We start from the raw sequence: 26,919 nt of genomic DNA, 5'->3' as shown, positions 1-26,919 counted from the left end.
TTTTGTTGTAAAATGGGGAAAAAATTGCCACTAGAAAAACATAAACATTAGTCATCCCAAAACAGCGTCAGACCTGAGCAACAGCCATACCAGGCAGCGTGCCCGGGCAGAGCATCCCCGGCAGCACGCCGAATTTTCACACTACGTAGCTGGAGGAAACAGCGTGTGCCTCTGCAATGGGCCGGGGGCACCCTGGCCCGCTGCAGGATTTGATTAATCTGGTGTTGGCTTCAGCGAGAGCAACTTCAGGATAGTCTGGCCGCGGGCAGAGGGATAAAGGAGAAGCCAGCACCAATGCCCCCACCGCAGATGTAACCTCCTGAGCACGGGACTCGTGCTTTATTGCCAGCTGCGGCTCGGCCCCTTTCCTGGCTTTTCTGGGGAAGCTCACCCAGTGCCTCCAGCGCTTCCCTCTCCCCATCCCAGCAGCTGCAGCCGGAAAGGCACGCAGGGGATTTGCCTGCCTGCAGGTCCTAACTGCTTTGAAACCCTCTCTGAGTCTCTCCGTTTGCTAACAAATGCGCTGTTTGACGACAGAATAAAGCTTTGTTGGAAACAGGTTTCCCTCTGTGCTGCAGGAATCCCGTTTTTTGGGATGCCCTGTGCTGCAGGCAGGTGCGGTGGGTGGCAGAGGCGACCCACGTTCTCTGCCAGAGGCACTGGTGCGGCACGTCGGGGCACCGTGTGGCATCAGGGACCGTTCCCCACCTGGAAAGCTCACCAGAAGGAAAACTAAAGACTTTTAGGCGAAAGAAGTGATGGCTACCCAGCATTTTACACATGCTGGAGCAGGAGCCCTGGCACGCTGGGTGCTGGCACCCCGCCTTGGCCCCCACCACCGGTGGAGAAGACAGCACAGTGCCGCACCTTCGGGCCGGATGCTTACGGTGGAGGCGACCCAGCAAGACGCTTATGCCCTCACGGCCCTTGCCGGGTCCCACCAGCTCTTGCAAGTGCCTGGCGTGGGAACGCGCGTCGAGCTGGCTCCCCGCTGCCGGCTGTTTTCCGCTGCATCAGCACCCGGGGCTTCGTTCATGAGGAGCTGCCGCGGTGCTTCACCTGAACTCTTGTTTTGGAGTAGGTGGATGGGAACAGAAACTGCAGAGGCTGAAGCAGTCCTGGCTGGGAGCAGCTGCGAGATAGGCATCTTGGCAGTGAGGAGCGGCTTTGCTGATCCACCCTGCCTTGCTGCAGCTGCTGGTGCCCGGGTCTGCCAGTGCCAGGAGGAGCCTTGCTCCGCTGCACGTGGGTGCTGCAGCTTCCTTGGGCAGACATTCTTCCTTCTGCTGTGGGAAGCGTCCCAAAGACTCCGGAGCAGGGCCAGCCCTTGGGGAGGTGCAGCTGCAGGCTTGCACCAGGGTCAGACAGAGCCCGGATGACTCCTGCAATTCCCACGCAAGGACACCTAGAGCTTCCAGTTGCAGCTCACCAGCTTGTGAAGGTTTTCTTTCCTGCAGTGCTTTCTGGGGCAAATGCTTTCCTTTTGGCATCAGCACTTTACCATTTTGCCCCTGCGTTTCCAGCTCCCAAGAGGACGGCCAGTATTCCATGCACCTTGCTGTCCTGGGTATCACGGATCACCGTGGGACTTCCGAGTCCTCTCCCAGCAATGTCTCCTCTGCCTCTCCCATACTCAGAAAACCAAATCTTGAAGCACACGAGGGCATGTACGAGTTACAACCAATAAATCCCTTTTGTGTATCATTGCATCAGCCTAGACTTAACTTGTGAAACCAAAGTTTCTGGTGGGTGACAAACTCCCAACAGACATCACCCAGGCATGAGGCCAGCAGTCAGCAAGCGACATGCAGGGCAGCCTTTCGCAAGACCTAAGCATCCTCAAGCTCCAAAAAGGGCCAAGCCTCTTCTCTCCGCTCAGGAATCAGGTCACTGGATGCTTTGTTTTGCTTCAGCGTGGCGGGATTTTGATCGTCGCTGCTGGCATAACTTGCGCCGGTGACGTGGTGGTCACGCAGCAGAAACCCTGAGGACAAGCGAGGCTGCTGGGACACCGCTTTGGCAGCGTGAAGCGATAAGCTGTGTCACTTGTCCTCGACGGCACTGGGAAGGCAAGAGGGCATTGCCATGGCAATGGGATTTGCCGGCTCGGCACATGGCATTCCTCACCAGAGCAGCATCAGCGATGCTCCCAGGGCGCCCGGGCAACGGGGACAAGGAGGAGCTGGTGCTATGAGTGCTGCAGTTACACAAAGCTGCCTTCTCTCGTTCTGGAAGAAGAGTCTTACCTAGATTTAAGCCGCCAGCAATTGCAGGGTTTAAGAAAAAGATGGTGTTGCAGAAGCAAGCATGTGAACTACCTAGCAGGGAGGAGTTGAGGTGCAAAGCCTGAAGCGAGAGTTGCAAGCCGCAGTTTGCACTGCTGGTTGCAACCTGTTTCCTCAAAATGTAGAGCAGGGCTTTGCAGCAAGAGCTCTGCTGGGAGATCAGAGAGATGGCAAGAGATAGCAGGTGGAGGTGGGGGAGAGGAAGGATGGCAGGGTGTCGCGCAGGGTGTCACGCCTCCCCGTGTCACAGTTTGGGCTTGCTTTGTGGACACAGGCACTCGCTCACCCCTGCAGAGCCGTGGGGTTAGGAAGGACTCGGGGCTGGAAAATACCCCAAAAGTTATTTGCTCTTTTGACGCTCCCACACCAGAGTCCTCCTTAAAGGCACGGATAACGAGACTTGAGATTCGTGGAGTGGGGAAGGTGCGAGGGAGAGGAGACAGGCACTCTGGCACACTGGTAGCTAAAAAGCAAGGCGGCCACCTCCCCAGACCAAAGGATGATGGACAGGGTCTCATATCAGCCCCCAAACACATGCCCAGACCCCGCTTATTGCGGGCAGGGTACTCCGAACGGCAGCAACGCGACCAAAGAGCTGCCCAAATCTCGCATGGTGGGGACGGCAACGGCTATAGCGGTAATTACTGGAGCTCTTCTGATTTGCAAGCACCAGAGCGGACACACATCGGTCCACGGTGAGCTGAACCATGGTTCAGCTGCTGCTCCAGCCACCCCCTGCCTTGAGATGGGTGAGCAACAGCCCAGGACCGTTCAGACTCGGAGTGTGAGCAGGACAACTCCTGCAGCCGCCAGCACGCTTGCCTGTTGGGATGCTCTTGACATTTTTGGCATTTACAGACGGGAGACGGCACCTCCCCAGACGACTGCAAGAGAGGGTCCCGCAGGACCAGGCACCGAAGGAGGCCCTGGCTCAAACCTGTACTCAGCAGGATTGGACCCCGAGTCATAACCCAAATGGCCTGGTCACCGAAACATCGTGCCCTGTGCCTGTTCCCCCCCTCATGCTCAACGTCTCAATGCTAAGCTCGTTCCCGCAGTGCTGCCCAGCTCCATTCCCCCCCCTCAAAAGCACATTTTGGTGGCTCACCGACAGGGAGGGGTTGCCTTCGTCCTCGACGGTGACCACCAGGCTGTAGAAGCTCTGCCGCTCGCGGTCCGGCGGGGAGGGACGGGTGGCGATCTCGCCGGTGACGCGATCCATGCGGAAGGTCAGGTCCTCGTTCCCGCGGGTGATGTAGTAGGAGAGGACGCTGTTGAGGCCGGCGTCCCGGTCGGTGGCACATACCTGGACCACCGCCGTGCCACCACCGACATTCTGCAGGGGGAGACGGCGGGGTGAGCGGCAGAGATACACGACGTAAATCGCATGCGCCTCATAATATATAAAATATATAATTAGTAACATAATTCTAATATAGAGAGGGTTTTTTCCAGGCATTGCCGTGCTTGAGGCTCCAAACTCGCTGCCCTGACACCCAGCAGCCAAGCAGAAGGCTGCTTTCCCTCACCAGCTCCTGAATGCTGCTTTTGCAGTGCATATTGCGAATGATGTTCTATTAATAAATGCATCTTTGTGCAAAAAATTAACCAAGGCTACTCGCCCTGCAACAGATAGCTCAGCTGATAATCAGCCACAGGCTTAGCGATGGAAGGCTCTGCCCTTTCCTTGAGTGCTCAGATCTTTTTTGGTTTGAAACTCTGAAGTTAAATGTATTTTCTACATTAGCTTTTGAAAAGAAATGGAATAAAACTAACAGGCGACATTTACTGTTAAGTCACCAAAGCCAGCTGCCGCTGCACGCTGGAATTGCACCTCTTTTTCCATACGTTACAACATCTCCCATTTGTTGCAATGAAGGATTTTGATTTCCTGCCACAGAAAGCTGCGCATTAGGTCCTATCTAGGCTGGCACAGCCTGGGAGAGTGTAAAAACCAGTGTGTGTGCAAAGGTGAAGGCTGTGTAATGGACTCAGAGCTCGGCTAATTATTTTTGGATAGTCCCATTACGGGGGAAATCAAAACAGAAATTCTGTTCTTCAACCAGCTCTGAACATGTATTAAATAGATAAGAAAATCCTATCAGGGCAATAACTTTAATGCAAAGCTATTAATCATGAGCACCACTTCCTCACAGCTAAGTGTCACTGGCTATTACTCGTATTTCATTTTTCATCATCAAATTGAGAACCCCCCCGGTCCAGGAATTAAACTGTCAGGAAATAAGTTGTCTTTTCTCATGCCTGATTGTGTTTTATTGCTTAATTATCTAGCTCTTGCCGAGCTGCTTCCTGAAAGCAATTCCTATTCTGCACCGCGCCGCCTCTTGTGTCATTTCGGTGGCATTTCCATGGGCGTGTAGCCACTTCTCCTTCCTCCTGGTCCCTGCAGCCTCATGGGCTTAAGTTGCCTGCAGAGCTCTCTCCTAGCCCAAAACGAGGAGGCCAGCACAGGTGAGGGCTTGCAAGGGGCCAGCAACCCTTGAATGACCCAAGGTGAGGTTTGCAAAGGGCCACCAACGGAGTTGTCCCCACCTGCCTTGTGGCAAGACCTCACCTTGGGAGGATGGAAGGAGAGGAGCGGGGCCGCGTGCTTACCTCGCTCACGCTCACGTTGTAGCCGAAGGGGCTGTCGATGATGGGGGGGTTGTCGTTGACGTCGAGGATGTTCACTCGCAGAGTGTGCTCCTTCCTCCGGGGAGGCACGCCGCCATCCGAGGCTTGGATCTGCAGTTGGGGGTGGATTTTCAAACAAATGCTCTTTTTAAGCTCACAGCCCCAGGAAAATAGCCTCGATGCTCAAACCAGAAGAAGCCCAAGGAGGTAAGTGGGGCGGTTTGGTGCTTACCCGTAAGGTGTAGCGATCCAGCAGCTCCCGGTCCAGCGGCCGTGCCACAAACACCTCGCCATAGGTGTTGTTGGTGGTACGGATCTCAAAAGCCCGGCCAATGTTCCCCGATGTCAGCGAGAAAGTCACCTGGAAATGTGACCGGGAAATAAAAAAAAGGGCAGGCAATAGGATGCTGTGAGGAGGAAGGAGAGAGAGGACACCCTACAGTTATAAACCCAGCATTGTCTCAGGAAGGCTCTGAGCGTTTTAAAAGGTCCACAGAAGCTGAGCTCCACAGATGTCCTGGCTAATTGCAGCCACCCCAACCATGGGTCAACCCCCGTCTCATCCACAGCCCTCCTACGGTGCTAGCGATGTTTTGGTATTAAGGGTGGCATGGAGCATGTGGCAGGTCCCTTTCAGACACCAAAGAAGACAGTGGCTCACTAATGGACCCCAAAATCCCAGACCTGACTCTGAGGGTGTCAGAGCAGAGTCCCCCTGATTTTCAGCCCTGCCTGTGACATCTCAGACAGAATCTGCAGCGAGAGCAGACGGGACCTCATTAACGCCTCTCTGCGTGGTAAAGAAAATAGCGAGCGGCAGAGAGCTTCCTGCTCAGCCTGCCAAGGGCTTCGCTGCCGTTCCCCGTGGTGGGAGAGGCCACAGCTGGTTTTCAGATTGCCGGGCTCCTTTTGACACATGTCCCGCAGAGCTCTTTGCCCCAGACAGCCCAAGGACGAGTGTTTTCCTCTCTTGCAGGCACGCCTTGACCGGGGAGCGCTGGTACCCGCTGCACAAACATCCCCAGCACCGCCGGCGTCAATGACCAGCCTTTGCTTTCGCAGGGATGCAGAGCAGGGGAAAGGGTTGGGAAGATGCTGATGGAGGCATTTCTGTGTCAGTGAAACGCTACCATAGCCTTACGGGCAGCCCCAAGCCTGCTGCGCCGGCTTCCCTACCTGCCCGTTGCTGCCAGCGTCGGGGTCGCGGGCCAGGACCACAGCCACCTGCTTGCCGACGGTGCTGTCCTCTGCCACGCTCACGGACGAGTCGGAGGTGATGTCAAACTGGGGGCTGTTGTCGTTCTCATCCAGGACCGTGATGGTCACCTGTGGGCATGGCACGGGACTCAGGCAGGAGCTGGCTCCCTGCCCACCCGGCATCAACAGCCGCGCTGACATCCCCTGCAAACTCTTGACCCGCTGCACCCTTCCGAGGTGCCAAAAGCCTGAGTGTTGTCCATGCCATGTGGGAATGGGTGCAGGTGTTTGAGCCCAGGAACTGAAGCTACATCCCTGTCTGCAGAGGAGGAGGAGGAGAAGGAGGGATGCTTAGAGGCTGGAGAGAGAGTGCCAGGGTGCTACAGCTCTCAGTTGGTGGATTTTTCTATGGAGCACCCTATGGTTTTTTATCCTCCAAATAGCTGGGGATGGAGCAACTCACGCTGCTGCAGGCTGACCCTTTCCTGCTAAGCTTTTCATGAGCAGCGATTTCATCTGTGCTCACAGCACCAGAGGTTGGGCAGGGTTTGCTTTAAAGTTAAAGGGGCACAAAGAAGAGAGCGCTGTGTGTATTTAACTAAACCAGGGCAAGGTGGGCATAGAGAAGACGTGAGCTCCCTCCTGGGAAAAGGCACATGGGCGAGTGAGAGACCGGGCAGGAGATGCTCGGAGGGGCACTCCACCGCAGGCGACCGGGGACCAGGCTACTTCGGCCACAATTAGCCAGAGGAAATGCTCTCATTGCATTTGTAATCAAAGAGCTGCAATGTGACACAGAAATGAGAGAGGAAGAGACTTTCTGTTCCCGGGGCTCTATTTATGGGTGCCCTGAGCCCCCAGGTGCGGCCAGGCTGAATGTGACAACATCCCGGAGGAAGCCGGGGAGCGACTTGTGTGCCTCGGGATGATTCGGTTATTGTTGCCGCTGAATTAAAAACAGAGAGCCAGGAGCGGGGAGAGCCCATTCAGCCGCTGCGATGGATCCGGCAGCTGCTGTCCCAAGTGCCAGATCAGGGCGTTGGGATTTCTGCTCGCCAGCAGCAGGGTGGCTCACGGGCGCCGCACCATGTCCCGGGGGGGTGTCACAGAGGCTGGTGGTGCTGGTGGGACAGGGCTGGAGACCTCCGCCCTTGTCCCTCCCTGCAGCTCAATGCAGAGTTTGGGATGGATCCTGGCCCCCAAGATGATGCCAGCATGACGGACACGCTTACCTTCTGTTGGAGGAAAGCAGAGGGGAAACAGAGAAAACAAAGAACCAAGAGTTAGTGGGGGATGAGGAGGTGCGGGCAGATGCAACGGGCAGTGGGCTAGCCCTGCATCCCAGCGTAGCAGTATCAGGGGCTGCGGGTACCCCCCTGCGGTGATTTGGAGGCTCGTCTGTTGGTGGTGTATCCCTTTGTTTTTTCTAGATAAGCTTGGCGGATTTGCCCCTCGCTCTGGGAGAGGCTCAGAGAAGAGCATGGCAGTGTGCGGAGCGCACAGCCGCCAGCACCCATGGGTGGGGACAGGCAGCGCTTGCAGCCTCGCTGCCTTTGCCATCCAGCATCCTTTTTAGAGGCAACAGATGCGCCAAGACACGAGAGCGCTCGAAACGCAGGGTGCTGCCCATCCCTGCAGGCCAGCCTCTGGTTTCACCCCCTGCCCCACCTCCCCCCGGGTCCCTGCTCCTCCAGCCGGGCCAAACCAGCAGAATTTGGGTTGTGCCAGCCAAGCTGCCCCTGTCCACGGCATGCGGACCAGGCTCACCCTGCACCCGCAGTGCCTCCTGCCCCAGCAGAGAAATGCAAATCACCCTCCTGCTCGGCTGCCTTTGAAACTGCCAAATATAACCCTCTTAAACATAAACCACTGTGAAGTATTTCAAGGCCCCCAAATTTACCTCCCTCAAAACTGTTTTAGCTTGGTAAGCGACCTGCAAACTCTACAGTTTGGGGTGGTTTGTTTTTTTTTTTAATTTCGTTCTCAGAAATCCCACCCTATGACACGCAGAAGCTAAAAGGCACCGGTCTGTGCTTATGCAAATGCAGGGTTTCCCCCAAATCAGGGTTTCCAGACCCCGGTGGCCAGAGCAGAGAGGACAATTAGGACATGCCGTCCCATGCCAGAGGAAGAGGGAGGTGACCTGAGGTCAGCTCTGCCAGCACAGAGGTTGGCGGGGAAGTGGGTAGAAGCTACTCACCACTGTGGAGTCAATCTTTGGTCCTCCATCATCGGCCACCACCGTCAAGGTGTAGAAATCCCCTTTCTCTCGATCCACCTGGCCTTTGACCGTGATCACACCCTGCCAAGGATGAACAACAGCCACGTTGGTGTTGGTGGCCAAGCAAGCCAGGAGGGACCATGCTGTGGCTACTTACAGTGATCCCGTTGATCTTGAAGAGGGAGAGCGCCTGTGCGTTGGTGTTGGGGTCGAACTTGTAGGTGATCTGGTTGAGGTTGTCGATGGAGCGGGCCTGGACCCGGAGCACCTCAGAGCCCAGGGGGATGTTCTCCATGATCACGGCCTCGTAGCTGCTGTTGGAGAACTGCACGGCCTCGTCCAGCTCGTTCAGCAGGCTGACGTACACGCTGCAGAAGCCCTGGTTGTTGGGGGGTGCCTGGTCCGTGGCAGAGACGTTCATCAGGTAGCTGGTTTTGGTCTCGTAGTCCAGGTACTCGATCGTCGTGATGAGGCCTGTGCTCTCATCGATCTCAAACTTCCCTTCGGCGCCCGACAGGATTTTGTAGTTCACCAGACCGCCGTTCCCTGGGGCAGGAGCAGGAACCACGGCGCCGGTTGGATGGAGCATCCCGAAGAGGCAGGCACCACCGACCCCGACCCCGACCTCGGAGCAGAGCCCATCCCACGTGGGGATTTCAACCCAGCCAAGCCAGGGTCTGCGCAATGGCTGATTTTACCACTTCCCCCCAGAAGCTGGGTGTTTCTCACCCTCACCTTCCTACCTGTGTCTCGGTCGGTGGCCCGGACCACCGCCACCGAAGTCCCTATCCCTGCCGTCTCCCGCAGCCCCAGGCGGTTGTACTGCCGTTGGGTGAACACTGGCACCTCATCGTTGACGTCTTCCACGTAGACGATCACCTGCAAAACCCCCCCGAGAAACCACAGGTGAGCCGGACAGGCTTGTAAACCCTTGCCAGCTGCTTACACTTGCGAGGGGAAATATATCCTTCGCGGCACTCATCTGCTGCACAGGAGAAATGTTATCTCTACTACAAACACCACGTGATGGAGAGTGAACATGCACAGTTTAACATCATAGATTTAGACAAGCCCCGTGGTCAGAGTGACTCAGTCCTTCCCTGGCCAGAGGGAGGTACAGTCTGTGTATTAATTTCTCTGTGCTTTGGGATTCCCTGCTCAAAACTTTGCAGTTACAGACCCTGCAACATAGCAATGCTGATGACTCGGTGGGAAATTTTGCTCAAAGTTCAGCGGGTTGAGCTGCCGCTTCCCCAGGGAACATCCTTTCTCCTCCTGGTTTTCTGCTTGCTGCTGGTGCTGTGGGCATGTTGCGCTCAGCCAGAGCCCACCCCACCAGTGGGTCTAAAAATAGACGTAAGCAGAGGGCTGGGTTCGTGGGAACTGTGGGAAGCTGGCGTGTCACTGCTAAAGATTATTGCCACTGGGTCCTGGCTTATTTACATAGATGCCTGGCCAGGAGACACGGTTTCTAACAGGCTCCCGGAGGCTGAACCGCATCTCACCGGCCGAGCGGGACTCCCTCTGACAGTGACTGCCGCACCACTTAGCAGCCTCCTCACACTGAAATGTCACAGGAAAAAAGAAAAAAAAACAACAAACCCCCCCCCAACAACCTCTTCTCCACCCACGGATGGCCCCGGGAGACTTTTCATCAGCATTTCCATGCCAGATCTCTCAAACTTCCTGCACGCCTGCAAGGGCTGGAAATGACTGCCCTCTGATGAAGCATCCCGAATAAGTTGCCTGAACTCCTCCACCTCCCAGGCCTGCTGCTCAGCCCTTGGAAGCCCCGAGGTCCTTACCCGCACGGAGCTCCTCATGGGTCCCTGCTCCGTGTTGTAGGCCTCCACCTCCAGGACGTGAGAGGAGTTTTGCTCCCTGTCGAGGTGCCGCACGCCTCGCATCACCAGCCCGGTGCTGGGATTGATGCGGAAGTTGTTGTGCTCGTTTCCTGGCAGGAGGGAAAAGCGAGATGGATGCTCCCCACTGCCGCTGCATCCGTCCTGGTGACACGCCGAGCCCTCCCCGGGGACCTATCTTGGAGGAAGAATATTGAGCAAAACCCAAGCCCCATCACCTCCAGCTATATCAGGGTTTGGCCCTGGTGAAGCCAGGAGCTACGGCATCTCGGCATCCATCCATGACAAATCATCCACCAGCAATTAACCCTAATGCTGTGCTCAGGGGTGGGGGAAATGTTTCTGCGGGCTGCAAAGTGCAAAAGGATGGAGAGCGCAACCACCCGAGGCTGTGCGTGTGGCTGGCCAGAGCCTGGTGCAAAATGCATAAAGGGGCACCTGGACTTACCCTTGACAATCCTGTACCACACTCTCCCGTTAACACCTTCGTCTGCATCTGTGGCTTTCACCTTCATGAGAAAAGAAAAGCAGTGAAGTTGAAGGGCAGAGATTTCCAGACCGTGACAAATCCTCCCACTCTCTGAGGCTGGACATCCTGCTCCTCCACCTGAGCCAGGGAGCTTACAAACTGCAAAGCAAAATAAGTTACCCTCCCCTCGTCACCGGACAGCAGGGACAGGGGGTTCGGTGGCCCTCGGCTGCCAGGTTAGCTGTTAGATGGGCTTAGGATGAGAGCTGAGCCTGAGGACCATGCCATGAAACCCACGGGTCAGTGTGCTGGCGGAGGTGCCTCCATCGGTCCTGCCCTGCACGTCAATGTTTGCCCCGCTGGAGATGCCGCCGGGGACGGAGCCTCCCTGCCCGCAGAGCTGGCTTGAGCTGGGCAGGGAGAGCTGCTCCCGTGCCCGGTGGGCACGCAGCCCGCGGCATCAGGGCAAGTCACCCAAGCAGCCGCATATGTAAATATTACCGAAAGAAACACGAATGCGACCAGCCCAGAGCACGCTGGTGGTCTCGACATTGGTCTGAATCCTCGCAAGACCTGGAGCAGTGGGTGGGAGCACCTCTTAGCTGTGATGCACTGCACAATCCATGCACGTATCAAATAAGCTATCCACACTGGGAAACCCAAGTCACGGGTCCCCTCTGGTGTCGCTGAACAATACTGCAGTGCTTTCCCCACAAACCCCAGCCAGCAGCCCACCGGCCCCGGCAGCTGGGAAGCGGGACCCGGCGAGGGACAGCAGAGCCAGGGATTCCTCCCCAGCTGGCCCTGAGCCACCGCGTCTCCCCTCCGCTGAAATCACTTCCCGCAAAGCATCCAAACCACGACCGCAGCGGTGGCTGCTTGCGAATTACCAGGGCGAGGACGTGGAGAATGCCTTAGCCTTTATTCTCCGCCTGCTTCCCCCTGGCATGGCATCTTCTGCTGCATCTTCTCCCTACAAATATTATCCAGCAGTTTCCTTTTTCCAGGCAGGTGGGTGTTCGCACCCAGACGTGCACTGAAAAGAGGAGGGGTTGCTGCAAAGGATGCACGTGCAGCGGGAACAGCGAGGCCATTTATAGGGGCTCAGCTTTAAAGCCCTGGGCTGGCTTTCACCCACAGCCCCACACAATGCTTGCAGGAGTTGGGGATGCTCTTCCGAAATGCAGTTTTGAGCTGCCTTGAACTGCTCTTGTTCCCTTCCACCAAATCAGCCTGCATCACCAGAAATCTTAGAAAATGCTGACCCCTGCACTTGCAAACTATCTGTGCCATGCACGCTGTTTGCCTCCATCCCAGACCAGTTCACATCTCGCTTACGGCCAGACACAACCCTGTGCCTTGCTCCGTGTTTCACCACGGACCCAGCACCTTCCTTTCACAGCAGAAAGCTCTCCCTCCCACACCGGCTCTTCCACCCTCGCAGCTCCCCGAGGCCATTTCTGGGCAGGAGCTGGGCTGTCTCCTCTCCGTGATGGATGGGCACCGCACCAGCAGGCGAGCGATGCCCAGGCAGACGGGCTGCCTTGGCATGGCACCGGCTCCGTCCTGGGAAGAGCTATCGCATCAGCCGAAACACCGTGCTGGGGCAGCAGCTGTGGGAAGGAAGCCTAAGGGACAGGAGACAAATCTTTGCAGCTTTTTGTGCCATCCCCTGCCCTGCTGTGCCCGGGAAAATGCACTTCAAGGTGAGCAAACAGGAAGGTTTTCAAAGTGATGAGCAAACTGCACCTTGCAAACACCCCCGTAGCCATCTTTTTCCCAGTTCACCCCAAGCATTTGCTGCAGGCAGCTCTGGCACATAAACCAGGTGAAATGGGTCAGGCCAGGTATTTGGTTTTTATTAAAAAAAAAAGTAGTTTGCATTAAAACAACAGCTGCTCCTGCCAGCCTGCAGCCTGGAAAAAAGCTCTGCTGCCACTGCTTTGACTCTCTGAGGTCCCAGAGGAGACGCGGTACTTTTTGACAGACCGTCCCAAACCTGGCAAAACAATTTAACTTGAGTGCAAGCGGTGGGAGAAAAACTCTTTCTGCTGCAGGTGCAAGGCTGGGTGCCGCCAGCCTGCTTTATCCCCCTGCTGCAGAAAGAGCGGGCTGCAGGCAGAGCCAGCTTTTTGCAGGCCACCTTTCAAACACCCCCAGCTACAGCAAAGGGGTCAGAAAAGGAGGAGGGGAATAAAAGGATGGGGAAAAAAAGCAAGCGGCTTGGCGCAGAGTTGCCGGGCAAAGGGGGAGCAGGTGGACAGAGGGTAGCCCGCTGCCCCCTCCCTGGTGCGGGGGGCTCAGCCCACGACTGTACCATTCAGTTTTCCTGCAGGGGCAAAGCCTGGGAAAACACAGTCCGGGGGGCTCGACCCCTCGTCCCAGCGGGGCACAGCCCCGGGACACCGCCACGGTGGCAAATCCCGGGAAGGGGCTCGGGGGCCCCCTTGGTTTTGCATGCTCGGGCTGTCCTCAGCCCGGCTTGCCCCCTCTCTCCCACCCTCCCTTCCCCTCCAAAAGGGACGAGGGGGCTGGCAGCCTGCAGAGCGCGGTGGGAGAGGCGGCGAGGCAGGCGTGTGGGAGGCAAAGCCCGAGCTCGGCTGGTCGGTGAGAGGTAGGGAGCCCAAATCCCCATGGCAAACTCACAAAAGGCCATTCGGGCTAATCCCGAGGGGCGAGCGAGGCAGGCCAGGGACGTGCTGCTGGGGAAAGGGCTGCGAACGGGGTGGGGAGGGGAGATGCGAAGTTTGGGGTGGGTTTGAAGTCAGGCATCCCTCCTGCCTTCCCCCGTTGCGTTGCTTTGTCTGTCCCGGTGATGGGAGAGGGGGAAAGTCTTGCAGATGCAGCGCTGCCGCTTAACAGCGATGGCGATGGGGTACGGTATCACTTACAGCCCTTTGCTTTCGCTACCCAACTATCCGGGTTGTTAAGCTGCGTGTTTGATACCCTCCCGCATTACCTCCTCCTGCAAGCAAGTAGAAAGATTTAGTGCATTGGGAAAAGCTGGGGAGCTCCAGAAAAGCGTCGCTAAGCGAGACGGGGAGGGGAAAGAGAGCTGCTTTTCATCTGAGCTGTATTACAGGCACAGTAGTGCCTGAAAACAGCCTTTTCTTTGCAGGAGTTTGAGAAAAGCGAGGGAGAGCATATGGAAAAACTCCTGCCAAATTAAGCAGCTGGGCCAGGCCAGGCAGGCAGCGCCCGGCGCTGGGCAGAGTAACGCTTTCTGCTGCTTGCGCACAAGAATCATTTCTCCTTCCTCTCCACCTTCCCTGGGAGCATTTTGCTTTTTGCAATTTCTCTTCTTTCCCTCTGATCCTCGTCTGCCTCGTGCCCTGTGCTGGGTCCTGAGCACTCGCGGGGACGTCTCCTGTTAGAACTGATCAGGCAAGGATGACCTTTCTGGGGAGGTTTGCCAGGCTGGGCAAGCCTCTTATTAATCCACCTGGGTTAATAATGCGGGGCTTGGGGTGATGCTGGGAAGGGGCGATGCTACAAACAGGGATGCAGGCAGCAGCTTGGCCAGTGGCTACAAAATGCTGCGGGTGACCAGTCTGTTACCGTGCTTCGGGAAAGGCACCGAGCTCCCACCCCGCGGGAGGGAAGACCTCGTCCCCACGCATGCTGTGGCCAGGGCATGGGGAGTGCTGCTGTTATCACACCCTGACCTTTCTGCTGATAGGACTCCAATCTTGGTGACTTTTTGCTGAAATTCTGCTAAAACCACTGTAACTCTGTCTTAGGCAGGAGGTGAGGGGGAAATCCCCTGTGAGTGTGTTAATATGTTGAAAACTTATTGGCCCTAAAGAAAAGTCATTGCTTACGTGTACCCTACAAAGATTTCCCAGGTTTTTAGTGGCTCCACTTCTGGAAGGGCTTAAGAGATCAGGTGAGGGGCAGCCCGGACCTTCCCTGAATCTGCAGCTCTGCCAGCCGAGCTGGGTGTGAGGAGAGGATGGATGAGAAGCGAGGGGAGAAGAGTGCATGGCTGGAAAAGCCTGGGAAACATCAGTGTGATCCCTCCCAATGTGTTTCTAAGGGACACTGTCAGCTGGATTTAAAAGAAAAAGCCTACAGCCACCACCAACGGAGCAAAAAACTACCTAAAGAAATTGCCCATGCCTCCCGGCTCGCTCTTAACAAACAGTATAAGGTCACCAAGCCAAACCACGTGTGGTCAGTAAATGCCAGAATTAAGGTAGCCGTGGTAACCTTGATTCAGGCTGCCTGTGGTGTGAGCGGTAAGCAGCAGCCCTGCCTGCTGGTTTTCATGCCCGGGCAGCGCACAGGAGCAGCCTGCCCACGGAGCAGGGAGGTCTTTGGGATGGCTGAGGCTGTCAGGGGCTGCTCTGCTCCCGAAGCTGGAGGGGAAGGGGCTGAACCAGGCAAGGAGAGGCTGCCAGATGAAGAAATGCTTTTGGGGTGAAAGGAAGTGGAAACAGCACTCTAGAGGAGCAGAAGAGAGCCTTGGCCCCTGAGCCTGCTTGCAATACACACAGGGATTCACCCAAGCTAAGGCGTTCTCAGATGCCAACCCATTTATTTTTGCATTTCCCATTTTCTAAGCGCGGAGCTGGCTCTGGCCCATAGAAGCAGCCACATCTCCCCAGAGCCTCCGAGCTCTGACCAGGCCGATACAGTCCTTGCCCCGAAGCTGCCAGCATCGCAGCTTTGAAGGCTCAAGCCCAGGCGATGCAAAGTATTCCAGAAATAAATCACATCTCCAAAGTGGCTCAAACCTGGCACCCAACTCGAGTGGAAACCTCTGACCTTAGTCCCTCCGTATCTCAGCTCATTGCCTGCAAGGGGAGGAGTACAGAGCCTGCAGGAGCGATCCGGGATGAGGCAGGGTTCTGGCAAACCAAAGCTGGGAACTCACCTACGTAAGTGTGAACCCGCACACAGAGGGTACGGCTAGGGCACAGACAGCCCGAATTCAAGGACTCCTTAACCTCTGAGCGCTCAGCCTTGCAGGTCTCATAGTGTTTGCTTAAGGTTCTTTCCTCTTGTGTAATTTGGACGGTGAGCGATGCTTATCTATTCTGATGCAGCATCTTGCTTTCCATCAGGCTCATCTCCGCCGGGGCGTTTCAGAGTTTCCAATGAGTGATTAAAGACATTTCGCTGATGTCTCCTCTCCCCTTTTTTGAATGCTTTACCGGTGAACGTCTGGCTGCTGCCTACACAAACCTGCGTGGCTTCGAGATGGCGGCTGCAAGTGCAGACCCAGAGACCCTGGCAGTCCCCGCAGCGCTGCCTGTCCCCTCCTAAACTCTTAACTTTAAACTGGGTCAATCCAAATCCGTACTTGCCAGGAGACTGCCCGGCCACGGACCAGCCTAACATCCCTCCATCACTCTTGTAACTCCCGCAACTCTGTAGGAAAGTCAGCGTAATAAAACTTTACCTCCAGCATACAGGCTAGAGCATGAAGGGCCAAGCCAAGCTGTCGCATTGCAGAGGGTTGGCACGGCAATATTTCCCCAGCCCTCATCTCTGAGCTGGGGAGGTGCTGGCTGCTGGCACAGCCAGTCCAGGGATGGGAATGGGTGCATGGGAACAAAACGATGGGTGCAAACTGCTCTGGGGATGTGAGTTGGGGGGGATCTGGCCCAGCGGGGAAAGGAGAGGACAGTCGCCATCAAGTGTTCGGTAAGAGATCTTACTGGGGAGGCTTTGGGAAGCTGGTTTGCGTCACTGTTTGCAGAACTGGCTGAGAAACCTGCGACGTGTCTGAACCTGAAACCAGGTCAGCAAAACACCTAACACAAGAGGATTTTCAGCACAAGCAGACTGAGGGCGTTACACTTCACCCCTGCAAAAAAGAAAAGGCAATGCTAGCGCAGTACTGCAGCTCGATGGGGACTTATCTAGGCGGAGGTTCAACCAACTATCCCCTTTCTTCAGGGGAGAGGGAATAATCAAAAAACCCCAAAAGACAGTCAATTCAACAAACCCAGATTTCTGGGGAATAGAGAAGAACCAAACCCCGGCAGCTTGGGTGAAGGATTTTGGACCTTCTCTAGTACACAATTATTTATCGCTTCCAGAAAAGCTTCATGCAACATGCATGCATGTTCTCTACAGGTGTCATCACCGGGGCCATGGTACCACGTATATGTAGTAGCACCTGTGCTAGATTTCTTTGCCAGATGGTTTTGCACTTCAGTTCAGGGGAGTACTTTGCAGGTATAAATCCCACCTTTGTGCTTTGCCTGCTGGCAAAGCAGACAGACTCCTAAACCCCTGGGTCACAGAAAACACGGCCAGGAGGATTTTGGACATCAAGGCGAGCCAAAAATCTATCAGGTTGGACAGAGGGTGGCTGTCTGGGTGGTGTCCAGCTTCGAGGTAGTAATCACCCCATGTCGCTTATTTGTGTCATGTCGTGCACTGCAGGGAAGATGAGCACAGAGGACGCTGGCAACAGGACCTCTCCCACCCCACCTCTCCTTGGGCTTCTGGTTTCGACCACTGAGCTGGTCCCACCCAGTCCCGCATCCCCCAAGATGGCAGAGCCGCTGCCTGTCATCGTCGCGCTCGTCTGCATCTTCCTCCTCCTGGCGACCTTTGTCATCTTTGTCACCCTCTGCAAGCCAGCGGCGCTGGACCAGTCCCGCTTTGGGCCCCACGAGTGCATGCCCCATCACCCGGCGGATGCCAGCGAGCCCCAGCTGAGGCTCTGGAAGCGGCTGGGCTCCCTGCGCCGTTCCATCAACACCTTCAGGAGGAGTCGGCCAGTGTCCCAGAGCCAGCTCGCCTGCCCCAGAAGCTCCCCTGCCAGCCAGGACTGGGACATCATGGAGTCCACCAAAATGTGATCCTGCTCTGCAGGAACTAAATCACCCCGCATTGCTATTCTTTCCCAAGCTTTTGGTTCCGGCTCAGTTCCCTCCTCAAGCAGCCCCTGGTATCCTGGGCATCCCGGCAGAGCCCCTTTGAGCAGCTCATTTCCAGGCAATGGCTCTGCAAGGCAACAGGAGATTTTGCTATTTCATGTTCCAGAATGCTTTCCAGGTTACTGTTTCCTGGCAGGAAAGGTGGAGGCATCCAAACGACACCCACGCGCAGCTATCACCGGGCAGTCAAAAAAAATATTGCTGCTTAATTTCTTTTGGAAAACATTGTGCAAGTTGCGAGGCACCTGTACAAACAGCCTGGGCTAGAGAAGAGCAACCTGGCTGCCTAACAAATATCGCCTTGAAGAGAGGCATCCCGGGGCAAACGTGCTCCACAAAAAGCAATCCTCAGCTGAGATTGCCCCCAAGACGTGCTCCTGAGCAGGTGGAGGAAGGCTCATGCCCCCCGTGCGCTGCCCGGTCCCCGTCTCCCCTCTCCCCATGCAACGAGCCATGGGTTGCTGCAGTTGATGCTTGGAAGGATGTGCGCTACAGCTGCCTGCTGGAAACCTGCTTCAATAAATGAGCAGCGGGAGCAGGTAAACACGCCTGTAAATGCATTAAAGAGGCCTTTTGAAGCTCACAGCAGCTGCCAGCTTGGAAAGCCACCGCGCAAGGCTGAGCTGCTCGTTTCTGCTGGGAAAGGGTACAACGGCCAGCAGGTAATCTGACGTGCTTGAAGAAATCAGTAGGAAAAAGAACTGGTTTAGTTCTTCCAGGTCTGCAGCTCGTGCTAAGTTGAGCCGTCAGGTTCACCCCTTTGGGTGAAGTCTCCATGCCTGGTGAGGTCCCATGGCAAGCACCAAGCCCTGGCTCTCTGGGTTTCGCATGGTTTTTGACCCTCGCGGGGTGCAGCTCAGCGTCAGGACCTCCCTGGGCTGCCTGGGACATTCCCGCTCTCCTCTGGCCCTGGGCTGCCTGGCTTTCGGAGAAGGGGATGGGAAACCTTCAACAACTCTCTTGTTGCCATAGGGATGTGGGGGATGTATTTGAAGGGGGAGAGCTTCAGTACAAATGGTTCACTTTTAAAGGTGTAAATTAAACTAGCCCAGGTGATTGCCCATTTCCATTTCCCTCTGATTTTGTTCTGTGGAAAACAAACGTCCCCCAAATAGTGCCTCTCCTTTGCCACAGACTTCCAAGGTCATCCCCCTCTTTTGGGAAACATGCTCTAAAAAAGGGGACTTTGATGTCAGACTCGGGTTTCCTCCCTTCACAGTCTTTCGATTTGCAAAACCGGCTCAGTTTTAGGAGTCCCCCGGCAGAGCGTCCCTCCGCTTGCACTGCTCCCCTGCCCACCTCCCCGCCGGGTGCAGGGATTGCAGGCAGATGCCTGACCCCCGAGACAGGCACGGTGCAACGGCCATCACGTACACCGTACCGCGGCGCAGCAGGTGACGAGGAGCCGCAGGGCCGGCGTTTGGGGACCAGCCACCCCGAGCGTGACTCCCAGCAAACCTTTGTTGCAAGAGGCGAAAGGCTCCTTTCTTCTCTCCCGGTGACTCACCCTGCCCGCGAGAGGCAGGGACAAAGCTGCCCCTTTCCCTGTGCCGGGAGAGGTATTCAAGGCAGGAGGAGCCTTCCCAGGGCCCTCTGCAAAGAGCCTTTGGTGCCCGCTCCAGAAGAGCCCTGGGTTTGAAGGGATGCTGGAAGCCCTCGGAGGCTTAGTGAATGCCCGCATTCATTCAGCACTCACTGAGCCATTCAGCTCTGCCCACCGCTCCTTCAAAGAGGAACAAAAATGAAAGCGAAGTCCAAACGCTTTTCTCCCTCCATTTTTCCCCCCTCTCAGAGCATCTCTTTGCACGCACTTTTCTCCCTCCCCTTTGAGACCTCCGCTCTCAGCCCCTTCTCTGCTAGGAGGAGGGAGAAAGCGGGGATGCAGCCAGGCAAAGGGGCCTCACCAACACAGGGCTTGGGTTTTCTCCTCTCAGCCCCTGCAGAAATGGGGTGAATTTTCTATTTTTCCCTTGTGCTTTCCTGTCTTCTCCCCGGTGCTCACAGTCTGGGTTAGCAAAGGAGCAGGGGAGCACACAAGCAAGAAGACATCTTGCACTGGCCTGGGGGAACAGACTGATGATGGGGAGGGAAAAATCTCTGCCCTGGGCTTCTTGCAGCTCACAGCTGCGGTGCCAGGGCACGGAGAGCAGGGAACCCCCTTCACCCACCCAGGGGGCCCAGTGGAAGAGAGCCACATGCCTGCACTATGCTGCTGGCGGCTGGGATGTCCTCGGGGACGCTGACTTCGTAGCTGCTCTGAAGGAAGATGGGTCGGTTGTCATTGACGTCCAGGACGGTGACATACACAGTGGCAGTCCCAGTGCGCCGGTTCCCAGTGGGGCCGTTGTCTGTACGGGAGAGAAAGGCGAGGGGAGGTTCGGTCACCTCCATCTCCTCCTTGCAGAGGTGGTGCTCAGCCTTCGGCTGCTGAAAATAACAGGACCAAAATTTCTAAACTAAAATCCTCCATCTTTTCTGAAGCTTCCAAATCCCACACGGAACCATGAGGGTTTTTTCTGCCTATCCTGAACGAAAAAGGAAAAGCCAAACCACCCCCAAGCTCTGCCATGGAGGCACTGCCCAGTAAGGCTGGAAAAGCAACCGGTCATTAAAGAGGGTTTGCAACTCCATAGACAAAGAGGGTGATGTATGCTGGAAGGGACTGCTGGAGGTTAGGGATCTGGGAGATGAAGATGGGCAGGGGTCTGATAAGTTTTCTGTAGACCCAGCTCAGCTCACAGCCAAAGAACATCGGGACCGGTTGATGTTCAGTAGATAAAGACATCGCAGCACGGCTCTTGGTTTTGCCACGAAGGATGAGGCAATGGGGAGCATAGGTTGGGTTTGGTTTTTCCAACGTGCCTGATACAAGTGAGCACTAAACCCACCCAGCTGGGATCTGGTGACTGGGAAAACACAGGCGGTCTGACACCCATCGGAAGGGCAGAACGGACCCTTTACCACTTGGGATCCGGTTCTGCATGCCCAGCCGGTGCAGCATCCCCGCTGCAGACCCCGTGGCACCTGCAATGCCGTGCCCCGAGATTTCTGACCAGGCCACTTAATTCTCCTTTCAAAAGGGACGTTCAAGTCTTCTGCAAACAGGCACATCATTATAAAGCTCTGGGGATGACGGCCAAGATGGGTTTGGCACGTGGGCCCTCTCTCCGTGCCAGGTGGCTCTGGATTAATCAGCAGCCACTGAGCCAAGGGCTGGCATGGCATTAGGGGACTGATGCTGTGGCACTGGCATTTCTGGGTGGAGGTCTGCCCCGAACAGCATGCAGCCTTGCAGCAATGGGGGCCTTGCCTTCCCCAGTGGAAAGGGAAACCCCCGGGGCTGGGTGAGCCCAAGGGGTGAATTTACTGTCTGCAAAAGTCACGGTAGAACCAGGACGTATTAATGCACGTGGGTTGTGAAATGCTAACGCCAAACACAGGCTCTGGTTTATAGAGAGCCTCAAAGGTTGCCATCTCTCTGCCGTGCCTGCAAGGCAGCTCAGCACGTGCACGGCCGCCCTGCGTGGCTGCGTGGCAGCGGTCCCGCGGGAACGGTGGGAAATCCTTACCGATGGCCTCCAGGATCAGTGTGTACGATGCCACGGTCTCCCTGTCCAGACTCACGACCGTCCTGACCACCCCATCCCTGAAGCCGACGCTGAATTTGCCATCCTGGTTCCCACCTGCAGCAAAGGACAAGGACCAGGTTGCCCGTTGTCCGGATGCAGGGAGCAGAGCCCACGCTGCAGAGGATGCTGCAGCCTGGGCATGGGGTCAGCCCGGCCGTGGAAATCGCAAGTGCTCAGCCTGCCCTGCTGAAGGGCTGCATTTTATACAGTTTGGACCAAAGGCAAGTGTTGGGCAAGCTCGTATCTCATCCTAGGCAAAGCTTCTCTGCAGCAAAAGCGGGCAGTGCGCCTTCTCTCTGCCACACCAAATGCCGTGCCTGCCTCACAGCACAGGAAAGGAGCGACGATTGTAGGAAAAGCTGAATCATAGAAATGCCAGATCATTTCCTGAACGCTTCGGAAGAAAACTGGGGTAACTTTGCGTGCGGCCCGCGGTACCTGTGGGACAACACACACCTTTTCTCTTGTGGGGGAGGCCAGAGGGGCCGTGACATGAAACGTGAGGCTGCTATTGTGAGAAAAATGACTCGCCGGTGACGCTTCTATTTTTGCCCTCTTCCTGAGGGCTAAATGCCGCATGTGCAGTTTGCAAGTCAAAGCGCGGCCGGGGGGTTCCCCGGCCTCCCTCCCGCTGCAGGTGCTGCGGCTGCGGTTCGAGCCAGGCGCTGCCCGGGTGGCATCGCTGCCCACCTGCTCCTTGCCCACCCAAACCCACCTGCATGCCGGGCTACGAGATGCCCTAAAACTCCAGAAAGGCTTCCAGCCTTCGATGCGCGTTAAGCGAATACCGCCCCAGCGGTGTTAAGCCCATCCTCCTGTTTTTTGCTGGCTGCATCCCGGCGGTGTGAGACGGCAAGGGATGCTCGGGGGCAAGGGTTCACCCCGAGCGGGACAAGGAATAGCGGCGGAGCCGTCAGCAAAGCAGGGAGCCAAGCGGGGCTGTTCGGCAGAGGGCGATACCGTACAAGCTTCGGAGGGGCTGGAAAAGGGAGCGCTGATGTGCAGAACACCCTGGCCAAGGTCTGGGGGCTGCCCGGCTCCTTTCCACAAGGAAAGCTCGCTCCCCTTTGCAGCGCTTTGCAAGGGGTTCATACCAGTGATGAAGTAGCTGAGCTCAGCGTTCAGCCCGATGTCGGCATCCGTACAGTTGAGGCGGACCACTTTGAAATCCCGGGCCACGTTTTCGGGCAGCGACACGTTGTAGACGGCTGGGAAGAAGGTGGGGTTCTCATCGTTCACGTCCAGAACTGAAAAGGGGAGCAGAGCTGAGTGCCCCCCCCCGGGCTGCCCCTCCTGCAGATGCCAGGCTGATGTCCACCAGGCTCCCAAACCCACTTGCCTGCTGCTGCGAGCATCCCAGGGAATGCTCTGCCTCTGCTCCCTGCCGTCTGTGTGGTGGGGATGCCTGCAGACCGGCCGTAAGGACCGGTCCGCACAGCTGCAGGCTGTATTTGGTTGCCTCTGATACATACAGCTCACACCCCATGTGCAAAGATACCCTACATAACTGGTGCAAACACTAACTTTAATCACAGACTCATTTCTATCCCCATTCAGAGGAAAATCTGGGGCTTAAATATAAGCTCAGTACTTCCCAGCATACGGCAGAGGGCTCTGGGGTTGCAGGACCAGAAACTTCCTTTTCTAAACCCAGGCCTGAGGAGGATCCAGGGTCAGTTTTTTTCCAGGTGATGCTTATCCTCAGCTCTAGGCTTACGTAAAGCCAGTGAGTAGAAATGCATCAAATTAAAGACAAAGACACGCTACATAATAAGGGTCTCAGTATGTCTCCTGTATAAACCACATCTCCCCCCTGGTGAGGTGTCCTTGTCACCCATCTTTTGGGGACCGGAGGGTACTCTGCGGCCAGACAGGGGTTGGAAGGGGTCCCGGTGCACCCACCTTTGACAGTCAGGGTGCTGGTGGAGCTCTTGGAGGGCACGCCGGCATCGCTGGCTACCACCCGCAGGTAGTACTCGGTGATCCTCTCCCTGTCCAGCACGGTGGTGGAGGTGACGAGGCCGCTGGTGCTGTTGATGAGGAAATCCATGCGGGGCATCCCCACCTGCATGCGGTACGTCACCTGCCCGTTTGGACCCTCGTCCAGGTCGATGGCCACTACCTGGTGGGGAGAGCAGAGGGAAGGGCTGAGCATGGGGGAGCCCGATCATCTCCTGACGATGAAAATCACAGCACATAAACCCCGAGCATTTCTTTGCCCCCAGGGATGCTGGGCTGAAACAAAAGGGCCTCGGAGCATCCCCGCTGCCGGGAGTGAGCGCACGGGGTGGGTTGCCACAACCTCTTCTGCATCCCCCCGGTTGCATTGCTAGAGGATGGAGAGGATGTAGAAGAAGCATTTGCAGAAGCGATGGCAGCGGCAGCAGCAGCTCCCAGCGTGGGGCATGGAGGCAATGGGACACGCTCACCTGGAAGACGGAGGAGCCTGCGGGAAGGCCCTCGGGGATCTCAGCAGTGAAGGGCAGGTTTTGGAAAGTGGGGTCGTTGTCGTTCAGGTCCAGCAGGTTGACGAAAACCGTGGCGCTGCTGGTAGCTCGCAGGGGTGGCCTCCCGCCTGCACAAGCCAGGAACGGGGTTTCAAGGTTAATGCCTCAAGCTGTTTCCACCCCTTTCCCCTAAAAAGGAGCCTCACCCCCTCTGCAGACAGTAGTGCAGGATGGGGCTGCCTCCTCGAGGCATTAACCTGTCCGTGTTACCCCTTGCATTGCAGCCCATCAGACTAATGGCACAGTCCCCTGGCAGGGGAAAACTCTCCCTGGCAGCAGGCAAGCAAGGCAGACCGATGGCTACCTGTGCACACAGCTAAAAACCAAAAACAACGCCAGTCTGTGCTTATCTCTGTCTTTCTGGCAGGACGGCTGGGACGATGGCTTTAGCACAGTGCAGAGGTGATGCAAGAATAGAAAGGGGTAGAGGTAAGGTTGTATCTGCCTCCTGGCTCTAGGAAAGAGGCTGGATAATAGAAAATGATCTTCATATCTCTATCTTTTTTCCTAAAAGAGTTTCCCTAAGGTACTATTTGCAGAGAAAAATACATTTCACCACTTGATCAGCTCTTTTCCCTGCACCTGCTCAATTGACTTTCCTAGACACTGATGGAGCCCGACTGAGAAGAGGGGGAGCTTCTGCCTCCCAGGCTCATCGTCAGGGCTGCTACAGAAATGACTGCACTCGCACTTTGAAGGTTGCTGGTTTGTTTTAGCAGCAGGTTTTAACCTACTCTCATTTTTTAACCTCAGAAACATCTTCACAACTTATGCTCAAAACAGGAAAAGCCCAGAAACTTCATCATAAGGGAAAAAATCAGGCTGAGAAAAGTTCAACTCAACGCATGAAAACCATCAGGGAGGGAAAGTGGAGGGTGAGGAGGGTGACACTTGCATGGCCTGAGCCCCAGCAATTTCTAGCTACGGTGGAGCAAGACAAACCACTGTGGCAAAGAGGAGTGGGACCAAAGGGGGCTTACAGTCGGTGACGGACACCACGATCCTCCGCATGAGCTGGGCCTCCTGGGCGTTGGGGTTCTCGCGGTCCAGCAGGACACCGGTGGTGCGGATCTTGCCCGTGGTGCTGTTGAGGCTGTAGAACTTGTTGGGGGGTCGGATGCTGTACACCACCGTGCCGTTCTCCCCCAGGTCTGGGTCGATGGCCACCACCTGCCGTGGAGAAACAGCCAAAGTTAAAGCAGAGTGATGGGAATTAAGTCCCACCGTGCATCCCCATGTAGATTCACCAGTGTCTAATAACCAGGCTGAGTTCCCATGACAGGCTTCCCCATACCAGCGGCAGCAAGAAGTTCTCCTTCCTCCACACAGCTGTATATTTTCATGATAACTTGCAGGGATTTTGTACCCTTGAGACCTCTACTGCGGTGTTAAATCTCACCGAAATTGGCCTGCAAGCCCAGGAGGTAATGGCATGGCAAGAGAGACACGAGCACGCAGCAATCAAACAGGCTTTTCTCCTTTTAAATAAAACCAGCCAGAAAACAAGCGCCCTTCAGAAAAATAAAAGAGGGACAAAGAGGCATGCGGAGGAACTTGTGCTGCCACATCGGAAACACTGGAAATAATTCACCGGTGGAGTTCTCTTCCATGCCAGACATTTTGTGCTTTATTGTTCTCCCTGTGACATTTTTAATTACAGGGGACATTTACATTAAAAAAAAACCCAACTTCATTACACTCATAACTTCCCCGACCCCCACTGCTTGTCCTGCAGCTGAATTTACATCGTATCAGTGACACAATAATTATTTTCCCAGCAACTAATTGGGATGTCAAAGGCAAGATGACTTCAAGCAGGGGCCGAGCAGTGGAGCTGGTGCCGCACGGAAGAGAGAAAACCGCCGTGCTGTGGTTCGGGCTGCACTGCCAGACCTTCCCCCCCCCCGCCGCCCCCAACTCCTTTTCTTTTGCAGCCTTCCTCCTTATATGATTTTGTGGATTCTCTTCACTTTTCCCTCATTTATTTTCCATTTCGTGCCCGTCATTTTTCTCCCGGCGTGATGGAGTACAAGCCTCCCTCTCTCCTTCTCTTTTATTTCACCAGAGGGACTTGAAAGGCTGTAAATCAATGTCTTTCAGAGAGGTCCTTGAAGGAGGTCGCAGGCGAGGCTAAGAAAAGGAGAATTTGGCCAAAACCCACACAATTTGGGGAGAAAAAAAATATCCCAGCAGAAAGGAGAAACTCATGGGATGGGCAGCAGCGAGGAGGCTCAGGAGTAACCTTTTAAATGGACTTCTGCAAGATGGTGCTTGACTGGAGGTGACACCAGTTCGGAGGTGATTCCCTGTGCCAGCCAAGCAGGTGACAACCTCGTCGGGTGAAAGGAAGAGGCTTTTAGCGCAACAGCCGCCTTCCCTCGCACGTACCGTGGTGACGTCCGAGTTGGGGGGGGTCATTTCCACCAGGTTAATGAAGTATGGCTCATCCTTCCACGTGGGATAGTTGTCGTTGATATCCAGCAGCGTGATGTTCACCTGCAAGAGAGCAAGCAAGCAACACTGCATCAGGCGGTATCAGCTCCCTCTGGGTGTACGGCAGCACCAGGTACCCAACGCATGTTCCCCCTCCGGAGGGAAAACCAGCAGAAAAACAACCTCCTGCATCTTCACAGCCACGGCTGCTTGGCATATCTGATCTTGGTTTGGCTCACATGTACTTATTACCTTGCAGTTAAAACAACCGCAAGGGGCACGAGGTGTGTTTTCAAGGAGCTACTTCACTGTGGGGAGGGGATGCAAATTGGTCGTGGTGCTGGGGGAGTGGGCTCAGCAGGACCATGGCAGGAAAGGAAAAAATTGAGTGACTGGTAAAAAGCAAAAAAAAAAAAAAGAAACAAATGAGAAATCGGGGGAGGATTCGGTAACAGGGGGTGGGAGGTGCAAAGACAAGAGAGCATGGGAGGGGATGGTGCCCTGAGGTGTTACCTATCTGCATTTTCAGCATGAGAAACAGCATCTAAGTGACAGTAGATAGCCTGTGGGATGCATCCTGTTGTCTGTGAGTCTCTCACCTCCCCAGATCACCCATTTCAATCCAGCCTACGAGTCTATAAAGGTGCCTGAGGGAAGAGCTGCAGTTCAAGGGGAGGGGGGCAGAAGGGCAGGAGGGAGCCCTCGGTGACTGCCACCCCCACACAGGGTCTCTTGGTGGAGCTTCTCCTGGGGTCTTCTCTGCTCCCAAGTGATGGGGTCCTGTGG

General features: G+C 55.7%; 2 protein-coding genes across 2 annotated transcripts in view; one reads left to right on the top strand and one right to left on the bottom strand.

Annotated features, from left to right (window-relative positions):
• CDH23 (cadherin-related 23) overlaps nt 1-26,919 on the bottom strand; it is a 205,391-nt gene that overhangs the window by 31,180 nt on the left and 147,292 nt on the right. The window contains exons 21-37 of the mRNA XM_010580010.1: nt 26,089-26,196; nt 24,681-24,870; nt 23,623-23,768; nt 23,096-23,315; nt 22,288-22,440; nt 21,134-21,247; nt 19,764-19,912; nt 10,648-10,708; nt 10,143-10,291; nt 9,081-9,216; nt 8,495-8,883; nt 8,317-8,418; nt 7,349-7,351; nt 6,096-6,245; nt 5,152-5,280; nt 4,902-5,030; nt 3,394-3,621 (exon numbers count right to left, since the gene is read on the bottom strand). Of these exons, the coding sequence (XP_010578312.1) occupies nt 3,394-3,621; nt 4,902-5,030; nt 5,152-5,280; nt 6,096-6,245; nt 7,349-7,351; nt 8,317-8,418; nt 8,495-8,883; nt 9,081-9,216; nt 10,143-10,291; nt 10,648-10,708; nt 19,764-19,912; nt 21,134-21,247; nt 22,288-22,440; nt 23,096-23,315; nt 23,623-23,768; nt 24,681-24,870; nt 26,089-26,196 (2,556 nt within the window). The remainder of the gene's footprint in view (nt 1-3,393; nt 3,622-4,901; nt 5,031-5,151; nt 5,281-6,095; nt 6,246-7,348; nt 7,352-8,316; nt 8,419-8,494; nt 8,884-9,080; nt 9,217-10,142; nt 10,292-10,647; nt 10,709-19,763; nt 19,913-21,133; nt 21,248-22,287; nt 22,441-23,095; nt 23,316-23,622; nt 23,769-24,680; nt 24,871-26,088; nt 26,197-26,919) is intronic.
• LOC104839605 (chromosome unknown open reading frame, human C10orf105) lies at nt 17,175-17,486 on the top strand. Its single transcript, XM_010579987.1, has one exon. It carries the CDS (start codon nt 17,175-17,177, stop codon nt 17,484-17,486), a length of 312 nt encoding a protein of 103 aa, XP_010578289.1.

This window comes from Haliaeetus leucocephalus, unplaced genomic scaffold, assembly GCF_000737465.1.
Source record: "Haliaeetus leucocephalus isolate CR32 unplaced genomic scaffold, Haliaeetus_leucocephalus-4.0 Scaffold687, whole genome shotgun sequence".
NCBI lineage: Eukaryota > Metazoa > Chordata > Aves > Accipitriformes > Accipitridae > Haliaeetus > Haliaeetus leucocephalus.
This window is presented reverse-complemented; position numbering and strand designations above follow the sequence as displayed.

Excerpts from the sequence above, each read along its gene's own strand:
- LOC104839605 (XM_010579987.1), top strand. The coding sequence starts at position 17,175 with ATGGCAGAGCCGCTGCCTGTCATCGTCGCGCTCGTCTGCATCTTCCTC.